The sequence below is a fragment of the Sphaerodactylus townsendi genome, linkage group LG09 (assembly GCF_021028975.2).
Source record: "Sphaerodactylus townsendi isolate TG3544 linkage group LG09, MPM_Stown_v2.3, whole genome shotgun sequence".
NCBI lineage: Eukaryota > Metazoa > Chordata > Lepidosauria > Squamata > Sphaerodactylidae > Sphaerodactylus > Sphaerodactylus townsendi.
Genome location: NC_059433.1, coordinates 72,069,940 through 72,091,771, shown reverse-complemented (window position 1 = coordinate 72,091,771; position 21,832 = coordinate 72,069,940). Strand labels below are relative to the sequence as shown.

General features: G+C 47.4%; 1 protein-coding gene across 1 annotated transcript in view; it reads right to left on the bottom strand.

Moving 5' to 3' along the window:
* LOC125439487 (adenylate cyclase type 8-like) overlaps positions 1-18,788 on the bottom strand; it is a 44,663-nt gene extending 25,875 nt beyond the window's left edge. Inside the window, exons 1-2 of the mRNA XM_048508588.1 lie at positions 18,575-18,788; positions 17,188-17,240 (exon numbers count right to left, since the gene is read on the bottom strand). Coding sequence (XP_048364545.1) covers positions 17,188-17,240; positions 18,575-18,788 — 267 coding nt within the window. The remainder of the gene's footprint in view (positions 1-17,187; positions 17,241-18,574) is intronic.
* Positions 18,789-21,832: the final 3,044 nt, after the last annotated feature.

Sequence of the window (21,832 nt, the reverse complement as noted above, 5' to 3'; positions counted from 1 at the left end):
TCCCAACGTTCTACTACGGCACTGCTGGGTCGGCAGTGCACTACTACAGGTGGGATTCAAACAGTGGCGTAGCGCCAGTGGGGCTGGGCGGGGCACGACGTGGACGTAGGCGTGGGCGGGCATTCCAGGGGCGGGGCATTAATGCTTTCTCTGTTTCTGTAAAAAACTCTTACTGTAAAAAAAAAGTTCCTAATTTCCAGCTGGTACCTTTCTGTCCATAATTTAAACTCATTATAGCAAGTCCTATCGTCTACTGCCAACAGAAACAACTACTTCTCCTCTAATTGACTGCCTGTCAAATACTTAATACTTTCAAATACTTAATTTTGTTTCTAGAAATCAAAAGAAGGATACTTTCCTTAAACAAGGAACTTCACCACATTACTAAAACATGTTTTTAAAACAGCCCAACAGGGAGAATTATCCCGTTTTCTACCTTCGCTAACCAGTCCCATAGGAAACAACAGGACTTTATGATTGTTGGACCTGATGGAATTTCTAACGGAAAAGCAGACCCAATTAGTAACCCCCTCTCGGCACACACAAATAATTAGTAACCCACTCTCGGGAACTGGTGAGAACCTGCTGGATCCCACCTCTGAACTACCTCCAAATCACCAGGAATTTCACACCTGAAACTTGGCAACACAAGTTGCGCTGGAGTTAAGGAGAAAGTTTCAAAATCTAATTTAAACCGGAAGAATGATCTCCCCCACATATTGCTCTTCTTTCTAAAACTGATTCGGGAAGAATTTAATTTCAAGGCAGGGAGCAGGGAATCTGGAGTCGACTGTTCATCCCTCCCCCCTAATTAATCTTGTCACAGGGCAATCGAAGTGGAAGCAGGCGAGCTGCTTCCCTTCGTGGCAGTCGAGAAGTCCCCTGTTTCAGCCCGTGGTGATGAAAGATGAGATTCCAGAAACAGCCTCTGGGGCTCAGCAGTTGAAGCAGAAATGATTAGGGCTGTCATTCACAAGCTCAAGGCCAGATTTGGGAAAGCAGCTAGTGGCAGGAGATCAGCTTCCTTCCACAAATGCTTCCTTCGTTGTGTTACTAAGAAGGAAACAGAAGATTCAGACTCAGTTGGAATTGAATTCAACCAAAATTGGAGGACGGATTTGGAGGCAGATCAATCCCGACTGGTCTTGATTACACCAACATGTTTGCTATTATATAGAACATCTCGAGAGCTGAATATTATCCTTATTTGGGCATTTTATTTTTGGAAGAAGGAGAACAAGAAGAGTTGGTTTTATACCTCATCTTTCTTTCCAGTAGAGAGTTCCAAAGCAGCTTACAAACTTTATTTTATTTTATTTTTTTGGATTTGTTAATCACCCCTCCCATGTTTGGCTCAGGGTGTTGTACAAATAAAATTGCATTACATTTTTTAAAAAACTGTTTCGACATATAAGACCCACGATTTAAAAGATGAAAACAGTAGCCCAAATAATAAGATAAAACCACATAATCCATAAAACAGCATTTGATCAAACCAACTACACTAGAATCTATAAAAACCAAGTAAAACTATCTATGGGCTAAGATCAGAGGTGGGATCCAGCAGGTTCTCACAGGTTCCCGAGAATAGGTTACTAATTATTTGTGTGTGCCGAGAGGGGATTACTAATTGGTGATTTTGCCACGTGATTTTTGCCTTAGTTATGCCCCTCCTCTCAGCAGTAGCATGCAGAACTTGAAGCAGTCTAGCAGGAGGTGCACCGGCGTTTCCCACCCAAGGACCAGTGCAGCAGCTGCGTCCTTGCCAGAGCCCGCCCAGGAATGCCCCGCCCCTGGAATGCCCGGCCATGCCCCCATCATGCCCCACCCAGCCCCATTGGCGCTACGCCACAGTTTGAATCCCACCACCATGGGAACCTGTTACTAAATTTTTTGGATCCCACCACTGGCTAAGATGTCGTATAGCTGCAGAGGAGACTGGTGGTCAAAGATCAGCCTTAACTAAATACCTGGCAGAACAGCTCGTCTTGCAGGCCTTGCAGAACGCCATGAACTTCCCTTCCTCTCCCCACAACTGGCACTCTGTGAGGTAGGTGAGACTGAGAGCATGCAGAGAGAACTATGACTTGCCCAAGGTCACGCAGCAAGCTTCATGTGGAGGAGCAGAGAAGCAAACCTGGTTCTCCAGATCAGAGTCCCCCGCTCATGTGAAGGAGTGAGGAATCGAATCCGGTTCTGCAGATCAGAGTCCACTGCTGTTCATCACCGTTGGATGCTATGTCCAAGGAAGCTCACTTCGAAGATCCACATTAAACCAGAGTGTTTGCCAGAAACATTTAAAGCATTAAAAGAAAAAAAAGACCAAGGGAAATATGTCTATCAGAAAGGCCTTCCATAATTTTAAATAAAATCTTCCGAGGAAGTTGGAAGGTCCAAGGGGAACAAGTGTTACTCTTGTAAGCAAGTTCCAAAGTCTAAGGTAGATTCTGCACTTGCGTTATCAACCTAAGTTCGAGCTGCGTTTGACCTAAGTGCTCCGCACAACCACTGGGATTGACGTGGTTTTGTACCAGCTTTGCCCCGTGTAACGGTCAAATTTCCGACTCCAGTTGGGAACTACTACTTTTTCAGGGAACCACGCTCGAACTCAGCTCGATTCCAGTAAAGTGTGGAATCTCTGGTACCAGGAGTCCCCCATTCAGCCAATCACAGATGAGGGTTTCGGGCATGCGTACAGCTGGCCAATCAAAAAACGCCACCTTCGTCCCTCCATTCCTGTGGCAGTTTTTTTATACCGTGTGTGGGGATAGACGGAACATGGCCGTAGAACAGCTGGTTGCAGTGGGGAACAACAATGGCTTCGACCTAGGTTAGTACCCTTCTCAGGGAACTGGGTCAAACCTATTTCACTCGTGTGCGGAATCGCCCTAAGAGTAGTAGCAAAAAAGGCTTTCGCTGGCTACCCAGTAATTATCCCTCAGATACAGTTACAAGATCCAGGTTGGGAAACTCCAGGAGATTTGGGGATGGACCCTGGGAGGACAGGGACCTCTGTAGGGTGCAAAGCCATGGATTCCGCTCTCTAGCACAGGTGTTCATGAACTACAATTCCCATCAGCCCTTGCCAGTATAGCCAATGCTCATGTCGGGAGGGACTGATGGGAATTGTAGTTCATGAACATCTGAAGGGCCGCGAGTTTGACACCCCTGCATGATTTTCACCATGGGAACCGATCTCTGTAGTCTGGAGATGAGCTGTAATTCTGTGGGATCCCCAAGTCCCACCTGGAGAAGAGCATCTAGGCTTGAGCAAAAACAACAAAAAAGGTAAAATGTGGATTCTGGTTTTTCTGACTTTAAATTTATCAAAAACAAAAAAAATAAAAAACCCCTCCACCTCCAAATATCTGATTCATAAAATTTGGATATATGTGGGTTTCCCGAAAAAAACCTGAATTTGTTTTGGTCCATTTAAGATTATAGGGATATTTTTTGCTGTTTTTCGTGTTTCTGCCTGTAGGGGGAGCATTTTAAAGATGGCAGCACCAAACTTACAGAGTACCTTTGGGACACTTTCTTCATGAGACCACCCAACTTTGGTGAAGTTTGGCTTAAGGGATTCAATTTTATGGAGCTTCAACGGGGGTCCCCCTATCTCCCATTGTTTCCAATGGTTTCTAATGGGAGATGGGAGCTACCCCTTTGGGGGTCCATAAAATTGGACCCTCTGAACCAAACTAAACCAAAACTTGGTGCTGCTATCAAAAGGGTCTCATAAAGCTACTGTGTAAGTTTGGTGCTTCTACCTTGAAAAATTCACTCCCTATAGAAATCACACAGATTCGCCTATTGAACTGACTTCACTCCATTGCGGCTAATGGGGAATTTCTTGATGTGTATTCAGGGAACACATTTTTCAAGACAGACCCCAAAGACCCCTTCAAAAGGGGTAACCCACATCTCCCATTGCTTCTGGAACCAAAAATCACCAAAATTGGGTGCTCTCATCAGGAGAATTTTCCAAAGCCACCCTGCAAGTTTGATACCTCTACCTTAAAAATGCACCTCCAACAGATACCTCCAGAAATTCTCCATTGGCTACAATGGAGCCAAGTTAAGATCGAAGAATCTGGCAGGCTCTTCAGTAACTATCTATTGTGGGAAAATTTCCCACCATAGACTTGCATGTGTGGAAAAAAGGTAATTAGATTTTATTTGGGACTGTCAAGCATCCAAAATTTTTTTTAAAAGAAACCTGTGGGTTGCTCTGAAATGCTGGCCCAGAGAATGAAAGGAATTGCTGTTAGGTGGAAGGGGGCAGGGGGGAGAAGCGAGATAATCTGACTAAAGTGAAACACGTGTTGATTCCCTTTGCTTTCCCTGCAAAGGCAGAGTCACACGTTATTAGGTTTTGGAAACCGCTGAGAACCAACTCTGAAAATCTCTTGCCTTGAGAACTCTGTAGGAGTCCCATAAGTGAGTTTTGAAGAGGGGAAAACGTGTGTGTAACCAAGAATCCAATCCAAAGGGAATGTACACTCCATTCAAAGGAGACTATGGTCATTTCCCCACTTACCTGCTGCTGCGCGCTACTCTCCACAAGTAGAGCGGGGTCCCCCGGCACTCCTCACTACAGGGGCGGCGACAATGCAGCCGCCCTGATGCTGCCACTGTCGCGCCCCCTCAGCGCGCGTCATTCCTGGCACTGGAGAAAACGGCACCTTTTGATGACCCTGCGCACAGCGCAGGGTCATGGGGAAGCCCGGGAGCACGCCAGAAATGACACGCACTGGGAGTAGCGCGCAGCGACCACTCACCCAGGTAAGTGGAGAAATGCCCTCCAAGTGCCTAATGGCCAAAGTTACTGTCATTCAGAGGAAGGCAAAATAATATAATTAATCTTTGAATAATTCACAGTAATTGAGGTTTTCAGAATGCTTCTCTCATCAATAAAATATCTTGTCTCCGTTGTTTGGAGATTCCTGTTCATCTGAGTGAAATAGTATAAAATATGCTATTATTATAAAATATCATACTAAAGCTGCTGCCACTGTCTCGAGATGGAACCAGACAACTGTGTGTGTCAGAAATTTGGCAGCGGATCCACGACCCATAAAAGAAATCATTCTCTGTGCCTTCTAACTAACCTTCCTCCAAAGCAAAGAAAAAGTATCTTGACACATGCGTTGTTCATTGAATGATCTTGTTCCCTCCTTGATATCTACACAGGAACTGGAGGTTCAAAACATTTAGCTGTTCCCAGCAACATCCTTGCAAAAGCAACGTTTCCACCAGAGCTGGATAGCAGAGGGTGTAACCCCAGAAATCCTAAAAATCTTTAATGCCTCAAGAGACCCCAGAGTTATTTATTTATGTCTACAATCACCCCTTTCCTCTCTTTTTCTTCACAGTTTTAATTTGGGGTATCTCCACTTAGATCTAGTATACATAGGCTACAAGGTCTCGCAATATTCCTTTCCGGAACTTTCCTGAAAGCTAATTTCCCCTTCTTTGGGTCCTAAGACCTTTATTGCCTCAGGAGACCCCCAGAGTTATTTATTTATGTCTACAATCACTCTTTTTCTCTTTTTTTCTTCACAGTTTTAATTTGGGGTATCTCCATTTCGATCTAACCCGGTATACATAGGCTACAAGGTCTTGCAGTATTCCTTTCCGGAACTTTCCTGAAAGCGAATTTCCCCTTCTGTGGGTCCTAAAGATCTTTATTGCCTTAAGAGACTCCAGAGTTATTTATTTATGTCTACAATTACTCCTTTCCCCTTCTTTTTCTTCACAGTTTTAATTTGGGGTATCTCCACTTAGATCTACCCTGGTATGCATAGGTGACAAGGTCTCGCAATATTCCTTTCCAGGATCTTTCTGAAAGCTAATTACCCCTTCTATGGGTCCATAGAAGTTTGAGTAACATTCCCCAAACTGGGCAAATAACATCAGGTGAATCTGACTTGTGTGGAACAGAGTAGAACTGTTCCTTCAGATTAGCCTGTGCACTCCCACACATGCCAGCTGGGTGACCTTGGGCTAGTCACAGCTTCTCGGAGCTCTCTCAGCCCCACCTACCTCACAGGGTGTTTGTTGTGAGGGGGGAAGGGCAAGGAGATTGTCAGCCCCTTTGAGTCTCCTGCAGGAGAGAAAGGGGGGACAGAAATCCAAACTCTTCTTCTTCTTCTTCTGTCCTGATCTGAATGGTTTTTAGCCTGATTTTATCAGATCTTGGAAGTTAAGCAGGGTTAGCCCTGGTTAGTATTTTGCCAGGAGATCACTAAGGAAGTCTAGGGTTGAAACATATTGGCAAGCTGGAATAGATCCAAGGGAAGGTGACCACAGTGGTCAAAGGCCTGGAGCATGCCCTATGAGGAGAGACTTAGGGAGCTGGGTATGTTTAGTTTGGTGAAGAGAAGGTGCAGCAGTGACATGGTAGCCCTGCTTAGATATTTGAAGGGACGTCATGGTGGTGAGGGAGCAAGCTTGTTTTCTGCTGCTCCAGAGACTAGGACCAGGAGTAATGGGTTCAAGGGGAAGGAAAAGAGATTCCACCTAAACATCAGGAAAAACTTCCTGACAGTAAGGGTTGTTGACAGTGGGATGCACTACCTTGGAGTGTGGGGGACTCTCCTTCTTTGGAGGTTTTTAAAGAGAGGCTGGATGGCCATCTGTCAGGAGTGCTTCAATTGTGTGTTCCTGCATTGCAGGGGGTTGGACTTGATGGCCCTTGGGGTCTCTTCCAACTCTATGATTCTATTATTCTAAGAACAGTAGAGACATATTGCTTGGGCGGCTTTAACCTCCAGAACCTTTCAAAGCAGGGAAAGATTGCAGGATGTCGAATGGCTGAAGAGATGCTATCAAGTCCCACCCTCTATCTGTCACAAAAATATTTGGAAGGCAGTAGATAAATCTGAGCCTAGAATAATCTTTTGTTTTAATGCTGAGACTGCAGAGCGCTTCTCTCTGCTCGCACCGCTATCGCGCTCATCTCCCTACCTGACATTAAGGGATTTTTTTTAGGTTTAAAGGAATAAGTTGCAAGCAGGTATAATTAAGCAATCTCGCATTTTTGTAATTAAAGCACTGATTAATTGCCTTCTCCCCCGCCACGCTTCTGTTTTCCCACAGAATTACGCCCTACAAGATCTCTCGAGAGAAGAATGCAGGCATGCTAATTGAACTGAAGCAACAAAGGAATTTTGGTATGATTGTAAGCAAAACAACTTTCTCCCTCTGCAGAGCTGATGGAGTATTGTATTGCAGGTCTATGGCTTCTTCTGAGACTTGGGCATACATACACCTGCTTGCAATAACACTGGCAGTGCGTGTCACTTGGAGAAGGAGACAATCATTGGCACATAAAGCTCATTTGCAGTGTACCATTAGCACATAGTTCATTTTCATGTTTTGGTTTTCAGTCTGGTTCATCTGGATGACCGAGGCTGGCTTGACCTCATCAGATCTTAGAAGCTAAGCAGGGTCAGTCCTGGTTAGTACTTGGAGGGGAGACCACCAAGGCAGTTTCACAATGGGGCAGGCAATGGCAAACCACCTCTGTTTATCCCTTGCTTTGAAAACTCCGTAAAGGATTACTGTAAGTCGACTGTGATGTGAGGGCACTTTCCACCATTGGCCATTTCTTTAAAAAGAAAGAAGAGGAGTTTGGATTTATACCCCGTTTTTCTTAACCGTAAGGAGTCTCAAAGCATCTTACAAACCCCTTCACTTCCTCTCTCCACAACAGACGCCGTGGAAAGAGGGTGGTGATGAGAAAGTCCTTAGAGAACTGTGACTAGCCCAAGATCTCGTGAGCAATCTGGGATATCCCTATAAGGCGATCCACTGCTTTTCCAAAGTCATTTCATGTCTTTCAGCGTGGTGTAGTGGTTAAGAGCAGGTGGATTCTAATCTGGAGAACTGGGTTTGATTCCCCACTCCTGCACCTGAGTGGCAGAGGCTTATCTGGTGAACCAGATGTGTTTCTGGATTCCTACATTCCTGCTGGGTGACCTTGGGCTAGTCACAGTTCCTGCTGAATTCTCTCAGCCCTACCTACCTCACAAGGTGTCTGATGTGGGGAGATGAAGGGAAAGGAGTCACCTTTACAGGAGAGAAAGGTGGGATATAAATCCAAATTATTCTCTTCCTCCTCCTCCTCCTCCTCCTCCTCCTCCTCCTCCTCCTCCTCCTCCTCCTCCTGCTCCGCCTCCCCCTTCTTCTTCTTCTTCTTCTTCTTCTTCTTCTTCTTCTTCTTCTTCTTCTTCTTCTTCTTCTTCTTCTTCTTCTTCTTCTTCACCCCAATGTTCCTTAGGGGATTTTCTGAATATTCTTCATTCATCACCCACCAAAAGAGAGCGAATGTCAATAGGGAACAAGGTCTCATTGCCTGGGCATAGATTAACTGTTTCTCCAGATCAACTATTTGCTTTGTTACTGCAAATATGTAGTGTTTGTTTGAATTGCCTAGGGAGTCCAAAGACATACCGAGTGTTCCTATCTTTTTTGTTATTTGCTTATATACCATGTTGATTGAAAAGAGACCGAGTGTCAGACAAGGATCTTGGAGACACAAGTTCAAATCCCCACTGTTGGGATGACTTTGTGCCAGTCACTCTCTCTTTCAGCCTAACCTACCTCAGAGGGGTGTTGTTGTGAGTATAAAATGGCAGAGCGGAGAACAATGTCATAAGCCAGGTCCCCCAGTGCGGTGTCATGGGGCCTCCTGACACCTTCCTTGGCCCCTGCCAAGTATGTTTAGAAAGTGGGAGGGGCCAGGTGCGGCTTTTGCCTAGCAAAGCTTCTGATTGGTCACTGGAGATTCGATTGGCTGTGCAGATTTTTTGAAAAAAACATTGGTTGGGTAGAAGCCTCCTCCATATCTTCACCGTATTACTGAAGGTCAGCTGCAGCAGCCATTTTGTGGCTGGCTCCTCCTTCTGCAGCAGCCATTTTGTGGCCCAGTCCAAGATGCTGTGTCAGAATTCCAAACATGACTGCAGGCTCAAAAAATCTGGGAACCCCCTGCTGTAAGGACTGTCAGGTTCCCACTGGGGAGAAAACTGGGGTGTAGCCAGAGGTGGGATCCAGCAGGTTCTCACAGGTTCCCGAGAGTAGGTTACTAATTATTTGTGTGTGCCGAGAGGGGGTTACTAATTGGTGATTTTGCCACGTGATTTTTGCCTTAGTTATGCCCCTCCTCTCAGCAGTAGCACGCAGAACTTGAAGCAGTCTAACAGGAGGTGCATCAGCGTGCGTGGCAGCCTGCGCCTGCATGCATTCGTTTCCCGCCCAAGGACCAGCGCAGCGGCTGCGTCCTTGCCACAGCCCCGCCCAGGAATGCCCCGCCCCCACGATGCCTGGCCACGCCCCCGTCCTGCCCTGCCCAGCCCCATTGGCGCTACACCACAGTTTGAATCCCACCACCATGGGAACCTGTTACTAAAATTTTCGGATCCCACCACTGGATCTGACCCATTCAGCTTCCCAAATCCCAATGCACCCTCTTAGCTAGTTTCCTAATTCAATTCCAAAATTCTTGGACTGTGGAAAGGGATGTATTCCCTGTCTGGCTGTCACTCTGCAAAAATCAGCGTGTCACATCCCAATTCTCTTAAATGTCCCACTGGGGACTTCTCAGAAGAAAGCTATCCACAGGAAGGTGGTTTTAAACTCTTGCTTTTGGATTTGATTTGTTCACTGAACTAGACTGAAATTGCCTGGCCTCCAGCGGTCCATCCTTTCTCCCCCTTCCCCCAACACACCTTTCCTTGACACTCTAAGTAGCATTTGTCATTCCTTTATCGCTGCTCAGGAAGCTGTAAATGATCCCCTCAGCTGGTTGTTACAGTGCCGGGCAAATAGCTTGAAAGTCCCTCTTGACTGAGACAAATATTTCGCAGATAAGCATTGCTGGAAACTCTTTCCAACCCGGAGCTATCCTTTGGGACTGAGAAAAACTGGAGGGGGAAAACTCCAAAAATATCTTCTTTATAGTAGGCAAGGTGCTTCGTTTTGGAGTTACGACAAACCTTGAAATGTCTGGCAAGAACAAGTGGTTAACAATCAGTTTTTCTACTCAGCAAGAAAAGGCAATGTAAAAGAAAAAGGTGTAAATTTGATCATTATATGGGTTATGGTCGTATGCAGAGGTGGGATCCAGCAGGTTCTCACAGGTTCTCGAGAGTAGGTTACTAATTTTTTGTGTGTACCGAGAGGGGGTTACTAATTGGTGATTTTGCCACGTGATTTTTGCCTTAGTTACGCCCCTCCTCTCAGCAGTAGCGTGCAGAACTTGAAGCAGTCTAGCAGGAGGTGCACCGGCGTGCGTGGCAGCCTGCGCCTGCGTGCATTCGTTTCTTGCCCAGGGACTGGCGCAGCAGCTGCGTCCTTGCCACAGCCCCGCCCAGGAATGCCCCACCCCCAGATTTCCCGGCCACGCCCCTGTCGTGCCCCGCCCAGCCCCATTGGCGCTACGCCACAGTTTGAATCCCACCACCATGGGAACCTGTTACTAAAATTTTTGGATCCCACCACTGGTCGTATGTGCAAACATTGGGTCGATACTGTCCTATGGGATGACATCACATCATAACATTTACTACAGGGTAAATTCCCCAGATAAGCCTCCACAGCTCAGGCGGCAGAGCGGGGAATCAAACCCGGTTCCTCTTAACCTCCTACGCCACTGCTGCTCCTTTGCAGCTGGATTTTACTGTGCGGAATAACCAAATCCACTTGCAAACAATTGTGAAAGTGGATTGACAGTGCATTATTCTGCATGTGCCGAAGGGGCCTTAGAGAACACTTTTTTCCCACTGGGAACCCAGAATGGCTTTGTGTGGTTAGTTTTGGTGCAGCTGCATGCTTCTCAGTGGAAGCATACCAACAGCCACGGGACACACCAACATCATTTATACCAGTGTGCCGCCGCTTCACAGGCCTGTGCGGAGTGGGCCTCTGTGATACGTCTCTTGTCCGTCAGCCCTGCTACAGGTTCAAAAATGAAGGTTGAAAGATCTAGCCACAGCTGTTGGTATAGTTTTGCAGGGTGAGAGAGAGCTGGATGGATAAATGTATTTGCTACTAATTTGGTGACTCATCTTGATCCTCCTTGATCTGAGATTGCAAAGGCCCTAGCAGACCAGGTGCTCACGAGCAGCAGCAGCAGAAGGCCATTGCTTTCACATCCTGCCTGTGAGCTCCCAAAGGCACCCGGTGGGCCACTGCGAGTAGCAGAGTGCTGGACTAGATGGACTCTGGTCTGATCCAGCAAGGCTTTTTCTTATGTTCTTATGCTAAGAATCAGTCATAAATTAAGGTTTCGGTAAATAAAGAGTTTCCTGCCTGAACGATCCAGTTTTCTTTCTCCCCGGACACTCATAGGGCTATTTATCTGTGTTGTGTCACCATTATATAGATCTGATTGACTCCATTACCCTTCAAGACTGAGTAATGCCGAATGACATTTGCTGGACTGCGTGCCAGACAACGGTAATTCCAACTCCACCATTCAAAGACCGCTTGTCAAAATCTCTGGAGATAACAACAAAAGAGAATGTATTGCGATTGTTTCCCTCTCCTACAGCACAACCTAATATAACTATTACCACATGGTGGCTTGTTAGAGAAAAACACTATTCCTTTTATTTCCTGTGCTCAAGTGGTGTCATCACACACATTAGCATTACGCTTGCTTAAATATAAGAGCCCGAAATAACACGGAAAACTTCTATCTATTTGATTCACTGCGTGGGTCACCAAACTTTCTGCACAGACATTTTAAAATGTTTCAGGCCAGGAAATAAAATGTTTCCCCCGGGGTGTTCTGCATTATAAATAAAGTCACTCTTGGTTTTAAAAGAACACCTGAATTATGCATTGATCGTTATTAAAAATAAGATTCTGCACCCCCTTGTATTAACTATGGCTCCTTTGAGCCTATCATCGTGGGTTTAATGCAATTGCGAACATCAAGTTCCCTTCCCTCTACTGGATAGCTTCAAATGAAAACCTGCAGCATGGTGGAGGATTGTTCACTTTCTCAAGCATTGCCTTTTCAATTTTAATGGTGTGGAGAATTTTTTTCTGCAGACTCTTAGACTGGGGTTCCTCCAGAACAACACTGGTATTGCTTTGACACAAACAATGCCAATTCTGCTGCCTAGTGCTTTAAAATAAAAGAAGGGATTGCAGACAGTAAATCTTCCGGTTACATTTGGCTAGTAAGTTCCTAGAGCCAGCATGGTGTAGTGGTTAAGGTGTCGGACTAGGATCTGGGAAGCCCAGGTTTGAATCCCCATCTTCCATGGAAACTTGTTGGGTGACCCCCAATCACAGGGTCCCCCATCAGCTCCACCCTGAGAGAGCAGAAGACCTTCAAGGAATACCAAGGAGCATGACAGAGGCCCCTTCCGGACACACGAGGTGACTCAGGGCCGACTCGTGTCGACGGAATCATACCTCAGCTCGAGTCCTCCCGTTCCTCCGCACAGCAGCTGACTCGTGTCTCCGGAGCCGAGCTCAGAGGGTGGGACCACCTCCCTGTGCATGCCCAAAGCTTCTCGCCGTCGCCACAAGTCTCCCATTTCTGCGCATGGGTGAATACTGAGCTATGATTGGCAGGCTGGCAGAGTCGAGGCGAGGAGATTCCGCACTCGGCCGGCTTCGGTTCGAGCGCAACCTGAGTTCGCTAGTCGACTTGACCCCCCAGTTGAACTCGGAAATTCAACGGCGAGAGGGGGGTGAGTCGAGTCAGACACGAGTCCGACGCTACATCTGTGCGGAGGACTTGCGTCGGACCCAAGTCGATCTAAGGTCCACTCCTACAATGCGGAAGGGGCCAGAGAGGCAAGCAACGGCAAACCACCTCTGAAGGTCTCTTGCCTTGGACACACCACCAGGGGTCACCATAGGTCAACTGTGGTTTGAGGGGGGCAGGAAAGATTCCTGATAATTGTGAATGTAACACCTGAAGTGGGCTGTCCTATGCTTCTTTTCTCTTAAACGACGTGTTCCTAAACTCAAGTTATGCTCATATTGCTGCTTTATCTTACTCTGAGCACTCCACTCATTTGTGCTGATGATTTTGCTCATGCTGTAAACCCAGAGTATGTCAAGTGTATCATCATTTGGGCTCTTGGCAGTATTAATTATCGCACTGTCAGCCGGCTGGTAGCTGTACTTGGCACATGCTCAGAACTTACTACTTTATCGGGGTAGGTGGAAATTGTAGCTTTCTGGATCTCCTGATTTTGCTCAGAAAACCGCCAACCCGACGAAAATTCGGATCAATCCTGGCAGGAAGTCCTGCTGAGAAATGTTGGGAAGCCAAAGTTACAGTAAAATATTGGGTTCGATCAAAGGGTCTCTGTTTCTGTTAAAAGGACATTTAAAGGAAAATCTGTTTAAAGGGAATCTCTTGGGGTTGCTGGCACCCCTTGGCTACAAACACATCCCTCAGGAAGGGTACAGTTTGTGGTTTTGGGAAAGGGAAACTGGCAGAGCGAGGAATGGGCACCCATATTCATGGTCTGACATGTTGTAATCATCCTCCTAAATATTCATAAATCCCTTCTGAACATTTACAAGACCGTTAAGAATAATGCTGGTAAAATTAGAATTGTTTGGAGGTTTTTTTTGGTCAAGTATGGGGGAGTTTGTCCATCACTATTCCCAACGTTCTCCGGATAGCTGAGGACATTTTTAATAGATTTCTTTTCTCACTGGGTTTCTTTTCCCCCAAGAAATGTGCGAGGTTCTAACATGTCACTATTTTTGGCTTTTTAATCACAGTTGGAGCTATCTATATCCTTGAATGCCCTCGATGGTTTCGTTTTTCATTTTCCTTTACTGCCATCTCGTGGTGACTCTCACAAAGTGCTCAAGACCAATTCAGAGGCCCCTTTCCACACAAAATCTCCTAAAACATGTGTAAAACATTTGTGAAGTGTTTTCAATCCCCCCCCCTTTTTTTTTGTCTGCATTCACTCCCTCAAAACAATTCCTGGCCGCCATGATATGATCCCCTATGTCGAATTGAGTCCTATGTCGAATTGGTGCTGCATTCTCTACTCCTCATATACTAAATGCTTCAAAGATCCCCCCATAAAAGAACAAATAGAGAAATGCGGCAAATAATCAGGCAAGGGAGAACTAAGTGAGCTCAAACAATGGTGCCAAAGAGAACAAAAGAACATAAGAAAGAGCCTGCTGGGCCACACCAGAGTGTTTATGTAAATGTTGTAGCGGAATCTAAGGCCAAAAGAAGAAGAAGAATAGAGATTAGATTTATACCCCACCTTTTTCTTCTGTAAGGAGACTCCTGTATGGAGACAAACTCCTTTCCCTTCCTCTCCCCACAACAGACACCTTGTGAGGCAGGTGGGGCTGAGAGAGTTCCCAAGAACTGTGGCTAGCCAAAGGTCACCCAGCAGGACTGTAGGAGTGCGGAAACACATCTGGCTCACCAGATAAGCCTCTGCCACTCAGGTGGAGGAGTGGGGGAATCAAACCCGGTTCTCCAGATTAGAATCCTCCTGCTCTTAACCACTACGCCACGCTGGTCTCAATGTGCATTCCTTGTGGGTGGGAGATGGGTAGCCCAATCCAGAGCCCCAGGCGGCAAGAAATGGTGCCACTGCCATAGCACTCCCTGCCTCCAGAGGGCTTTCCGCAAGTAGACACGTGCAGCTCCTCTGGATTGGGCCATTACAGGTAAGAATCACAGATGCTGTGAACACCGCCTGTGATTTCACTGTGTTGTTCATGAGTGTCTCTTGAAAGCAGAACAGACAGACCAAAAACGCCCTCTAGAAGATCCAGGGCGAAACTGAAAATATGCAAAGAAACTGAATGCAACAGGGATCCCCCAACCTTTTCAAGCCTGTGTGCACATCTGGAAAACATGACACAGCAGGTGGGCGCAGCAACAAAATGGCGGCCACAAAATGGCTGCTGCTGGAGGCGGAGCCAGCCACAAAATGATTACCACAGCTCAATTTCAGCTACACAGGGCAGATCCTCGTGCTGAGTTGCAGCCAATCAGAGCTCCAATAATCAGTCAGAGACTATCTGGCCTTAGCTGCTCCCCTCCCCCACACGCACACTTTCTAAAAACATTTGGTGAGCACCAGAAAAGGGGATGTTGGATGCCATGGCACCCACAATCACCATGTTGGGTAATCTGATATACAATTCATCTAATCCTAGTATGTTATGGGGTTGTCAGCTCCAGGATGGGAAATACCTGAACATTTTGGATGTGAAGCCCGGGGAGGGTGGGATTTGGAGAATGGAGGGAGCTCAGCAAGGTACTATTTATTGATTGATTATTAAATTTCTTATACCGCCCACCTCCCAAAGGGCTCTGGGCAGAGGCGCAGCAAGGAGGAAAAGTGACCAGCGCACTGGTGCATCCTCTGCCCCTGCCACGCCAATGTCCACCCGTCCTGCCCCAGAACGCCCCGCCACGCTCCTGGAACACCCTCGCCATGCCTCCACAGGGTGTATGCCTGGTGTGTCACAGGCCCCCCCCCGCCCCCTTGGAGCTACGCCTCTTGCCCTGGGTGATTTACAACATATATGCCTTCAAGCATACCCTCACAAGCTTTGTTTGTTTGCGCTTCTTATGTTGTGTCTGTTGTTGAGGAATGTGGCTTTTGTTTGACATGCTTAGTTTGTTCTATCATACTATTTGTAGGGGTGAGCCAGTGAACCCGGCAGAGCTTCAGACAGAGCACAGGAATGCCTGCGCCATCTGTTGCCCTCTGGGCGAGCACCCTCACCGGTCACAAGACCCCCGTGACTCACGGGTCACAAGACGTCCTGGACAAAGGGACAAAAGGTGCATACCCCCAGGTATGGATTAGGCCCAAACAGGAACGTTTCCTCCTGCACGTACGCAGCCCCTATGATTCACGTATTGTGCAACATTCTCCCGCTCTCCAGCCTTCCCAAAAACCCTAATAAAAGGTGCTAGGGACCGCCAGCTCGGCAGAGTAGCCAGAGTAGCCAGATCCACGGATCACGCTATATCGCCACTGGCTTCTCTCCACCGGATGATATCGCTGCCTCTCGCCTATTCCTTGCGTCGCCCGTAACGACTTCATGCTACTTTGTTACACGTGATGTCACCTTTATGCATTATTAAATGCTTGTACTTAACTCTTTATTGCCATCAGTCATGGCGTAGTCGTTTTTTCTTTCTCTTTTGGCTCTGCTCCGCTACCCCTTTTGTCATGTCTTTTTGATCCCCCTCCAAAGCAACCGTTTTCCCCAGGGAAACTGACCTTTGTAGTCCTTGAATTGTCTAGGGAGGTACTAACATTATGCCCATTCTCACCATCGGGAGGAGAAAACCATCAACGCAAATGAAAAGACGGAAAGACAACTCGGCAGCAATTAACCTCCTTTCGTTGCAGTCAAGATAGCTGCAATCCACGCCGTTCCTCCTCCTTGTGGGAGAGATTGCAGTGCTCCCTTGTGTGAGTTTCCAAAGAATGTAAAACATCTCTGCAGCAGTTGATTACGGACTTTTGCACGCCTTCACAGCGAAGAAAATTTGATGCCCCCCCCCCCAAAAAAACTTGTCTTCCATAACTAAGCTGACTTTCTCAAAGGGATACACCATAGAAATTCAATTTTGAGCAGATCTGACCCATGTGTTACCAGGGACATAGTGAGAGGGACAAGGGGGGGCAAGGGGGGAACAAGGGGGGGTCTTGCCCCAGGTGCCTGGGGGTACCCTGGTCACCGCCCTCCCCCTTGCTGATCTCACAAAAAACCTTCTTTGGTGCCTTTAAAAATCATATTTTCATTCAAGTCAGGCAAGAAACTGAGAGTGGGAAGAAGGCCAGGGGAAAAACACGCTTTCCCTGGCCTTGTCCCTGCCCCCCAGTGTTTTTCCAGCCTTCCTGGCACTAAGACAGAGGAAAGTAAATCCAGGTTGCTTTCCTCTGACCAGGTGGCATAGAAGCTGGGAAGACGCTGGAGGTAGGGACAAGGCTAGAGCCCACCCTCCCAGTCCTTGTCGCCACCATCTTGCCAGGCTGGCCTCAGTGTGCTCAACTTCCTCAACTTGAACAAAAATGATATGATTTGTACAGGCACCATAAGGTTTGCAGTGGGCAAGCAAGGGGAGTTCAGCTGCGGTGAACAATTTGGGGGAGGGAGGGACCTCGGCATGGTATAACGCCATACAATTAGTGGATGAGCACTTACGGGGCAAGGCAGGCTGACGCCCTGGGCCAAGCAGCAACGGAGGCATGGCTGGGCTGTCGAGGGGGCATGGTGAGGGCATAGTGGGGGCATTCTGGGGCCGTAGCGGGCGCCGCCACGGCAGGGGCCCAGGGCATGTGCACTCTGGGCATAGTTTCCCCTTGCTCCACCTCTGCATACAATCCACCCTTCAAACCAGCCATTTTTTCCAGGGGAACGGATCTCTGTCATCTGGAAGTCAGTTGTAATTCCAGGAGATCTCCAGACCCCACCTGGAAGTTGGCAATTTTAGGCCTCACAGTCATTAAGGCCCCCCTGGTGTTTATCCTCAAAAAGCTAGTGATGATGTTGGCACTTCTGAACGAAGCTGGAACTGTTTTCATTTACTTCATTTTTAGCCATGCCGTTGATGGTCCTAGTTCCCCTTTCTTGCCTCCTAGTTCCCCTTTCTTGCCTATAGGAGCAGCAGTGGCGTAGGAGGCTAAGAGCTCGTGTATCTAATCTGGAGGAACTGGGTTTGATTCCCAGCTCTGCCACCTGAGCTGCGGAGGCTTATCTGGGGAATTCAGATTAGCCTGTGCATTCCCACACACGCCAGCTGGGTGACCTTGGGCTAGTCACAGTTCTTCGGGGCTCTCACAGCCCCACCTACCTCACAGGGTGTTTGTTGTGAGGGGGGAAGGGCAAGGAGATTGTAAGCCCCTTTGAGTCTCCTACAGGAGAGAAAGGGGGGGATATAAATCCAAACCCTTCTTCTTCTTCTTCTTTTACAAAGCAAGGGGGGGCAGAAGAGGGTAGAAAAATGGCACCCTGCCATCGTTATTTCCATCTGCTTTTGGTTTCTGTGAGGTGCGGATGAGCTGAAGCAATTGTTCCGACATGACAGTGGCGTTTCCAAACATGTCCAGTCGCAGAAGGCGACCTGACATCAGCTGCCACTGCAGAGGTGCTGGCAGGATTTCCGGAGCTGCCAAGCTAGTGTTCGAGTTTGCCCAGGAGCCTGTCAAATTCCTTCCTGCTCCCTTGGGAGAAGATTTGTTTGTTTACACCCCTCTTTTCAGGCAGCCGTGGCCTCCCAAAGTGGTTCCCATCCATCAAGAGAGACAGGCCCTGCTTGCAAAACAGACAAAGGAAGAAGTCAGAGGATGGGAGGTTGGTTTGACAGGACTGAGATTAAATTTGAATGTCTGTCCATTTGGGATTAGGCAGATCTTCCTTTGCTGGCCTTCTTCCTTCAAGGGAGGAAGTGGGCCTATCGGCTGGCCCTGAGTCTGCTGTAGCTAAGGGTGTCAGCTCCAAACAGTGGGGTCACATGTCGCTAGGCAGAGGCCATTTAGTCATGTGGGGAACGGCGGTGGTGGCTCCGACAGCGTTGACACTACGCGCCCACCAGCCCATCCAGTGAGGAACCTCGGGCTCGGCACATTGCGCCCGCCGGCCATGTCTCCCACCAGCCCCAGGGAGAGGGTGGGTGTGGAGGGTGGGAGGGCAGGAGGGGGATTCAGGGTCACCAGCTTCAGGGGAAGGGGCTCAGCACACCCCTCTGGGCAGACCAGAGTCAAAGAGTTGGGGTAGATGCAGTGGAGATCGACAGTTTTATGCATGGGGTAAAAAATGTTGACAGAGAGAAGTTTTCCTCTCTTTCTCACAATACTAGAACCAGGGGGCCTTCATTGAAAATGCTGGGGGGAAGAATTAGGACTAATGAAAGGAAACACTTCTTCACGCAACGTGTGACTGGTGTTTGGAATATGCTGCCACAGGAGGTGGTGATGGCCACTAACCTAGATGGGTTTAAAAGGGGCTTGGACAGATTTATGGAGGAGAAGTCGATCTATGGCTACCAATCTTGATCCTCCTTGATCTGAGATTGCAAATGCCTTAACAGTCCAGGTGCTCAGGAGCAGCAGCAGCAGCAGAAGGCCATTGCTTTCACCTCCTGCATGTGAGCTCCCAAAGGCACCTGGTGGGCCACTGCGAGTAGCAGAGTGCTGGACTAGATGGACTCTGGTCTGATCCAGCAGGCTCGTTCTTATGTTCTTATGTTCTTAAGGGCGTGGCAGGCGGGCGGGGGTGGGGGAAGGTAGACCTTTATACCTTTTGTAGGGGTGCAATTGCATATTTTGTATGACAACCACAGGCCTTGGAAAAGGGTGGATTTTCTGCTCCCTGTTAGAGCATGTGATCTTAAAACACATTTAGGAAGAAGAATAGAGGTTATGAATCTAGAAAGTGTGGGCGAGAATAGTCATGCCGAGGTAATTAGAATAGAAGACAGGTTCATCTACCAAATAAATACTGATTAAACGTCGATCTTTTAACGGCTGAATCACCTAATTAGTTGATACACTGATTTGCAGCTGAGGACTGCAATATAGATGCCTTTTTAAAAAAATATAAAATCAGAAAAGCAAAATTGCTCACCGTTCATAAGCAAATGTCACCATCCAGTCGTTTTAATGTCTGCAGGTGCTCTTCACTTCCCTGAGGTAACGTTAAAAGGCATGATTTCTGGGAGATGAGCGACAAAGGAAGAAATGCACAGGAGGCCATTTTGACTTCTCAGTACACAAGCAGAGCATATTGGAAGCAAATGGAGTCCTTCGAGCAGGCAGCAAAGCTTCTATGTCCGTTTGTGAAAAAACAACAGTTGTGGAGAGAGGAAGGGAAAGGAGTTTGTAAGTCCCTTTGAGTCTCTTTACAGGTGAGAAAGGGGGGTACAAATCGAAACTCTTCTTCTTCAGATTACAACAGTGGTCCTCTCCTCATAGGTCACATACAATGTTTCCAGAAATATTCCAATTCCCCCCACCTTTACCTTGATGTTTGTCCGCACTCATAAGAACATAAGAACAAGCCAGCTGGATCAGACCAAAGTCCATCTAGTCCAGCTCTCTGCTACTCGCAGTGGCCCACCAGGTGCCTTTGGGAGCTCACATGTAGGATGTGAACGCAATGGCCTTCTGCAGCTGCTGCTCCCGATCACCTGGTCTGTTAAGGCATTTGCAATCTCAGATCAAGGAGGATCAAGATTGGTAGCCATAAATCGACTTCTCCTCCATAAATCTGTCCAAGCCCCTTTTAAAGCTATAAAGGTTTGTGGCCATCACCACCTCCTGTGGCAGCATATTCCAAACACCAATCACACGTTGCGTGAAGAAGTGTTTCCTTTTATTAGTCCTAATTCTTCCCCCCAGCATTTTCAATGAATGCCCCCTGGTTCTAGTATTGTGAGAAAGAGAGAAAAATGTCTCTCTGTCAACATTCAACACTCACTCCTTCAAACATTGTATGGCCACCATTGAAGGGTTTTTTAAAAAAATGTCTTTTGCTTCCTTGAAATGATGCTTTCTAGATTCACTGCTTCAATGCTCTGTAGCTCCATTTAATTGAGGTTTCATGGGTTTCCCCAAACAGCTAAAAAAAAACCAACAACACTAGGTGGGATTCAGCAGGTTCGCACCACTTCAGCAGAACTGGTTGTTAATATGGTGCTTGGAAACAACCAGTTGTTAAATTATTTAACTCTCACCACCGGAACCAGTTATTAAATTATTTGAACCCCACAAATGGCCCACTCCCCATGGGCCAAAAGCAGCATCCCTGGAATGGTAAAAACGCAGTTCCAGGAGAGCGCTTTGCACGGCTGCTGCCTCTGCAACAAGGCAGCACCGTGCTTCCCCCCGCCCCCAACCAGTGGGGAAACGCTGTTTCTGAAACTCACTCAATGAGGGAGGAACAGCATTTTGCACCTGGGTTGGAGGCACCGCTTTTAGGCACCTCTGTGGGCCATGGTAGCTCCGGGGCTGCCCACACAGAAGCGTGTGAATGGCCCCACGGAAACACTTCTTCACGCAACGTGTGATTGGTGTTTGGAATATGCTGCCACAGGAGGTGGTGATGGCCACTAACCTGGATGGCTTTAAAAGGGGCTTGGACAGATTTATGGAGAAGTCGATTTATGGCTCCCAATCTTGATCCTCTTTGATCTGAGATTGCAAATGCCTTAACAGACCAGGTGATCGGGAGCAACAGCCGCAGAAGGCCCTTGCTTTCACATCCTGCATGTGAGCTCCCAATGGCACCTGGTGGGCCACTGCGAGTAGCAGAGAGCTGGGCTAGATGGACTCTGGTCTGATCCAGCTGGCTTGTTCTTATGTTCTTATGTTTAAACCATTGTGACGGCACTGAACAGGCCCATGCGGAGTGGGCCAAAATATTGAAAATAAGAGACGAGGGGGAAAGGACTGAGATCAGAGATGTGAAAAAATAGTGCTGAGGGAAAGTTGGGTGATGGCACAGAGGCATGGAAAATGGCGGGGTGGGGAGGAGATAAAATGTTATAAATACAACCTCACAGCCAGGAAGGGTGGCTCTGAAACGTTTCATTCTAAAGAACTGTTTTTAAAGCGTTTTCAAATAAAACAGAAGAAAAAGTTGCTTGGGAACCTTTTCAGAACCAAGGGGGGGGGGGAAGTAGTGTGGAATTCCACTGAGAAAACATTTAATTTCCTGCCTCAAAACATTTTAAATGGTGTATACAGAAAAGGCCATTTTCTAGTAGGGGCCATCTTGAAAGCACTGTGCTAAGAATTTGTATTAAATGGCCTATTCATGAACAGGGTCTGCAAACCGTGTGCAATTGTGC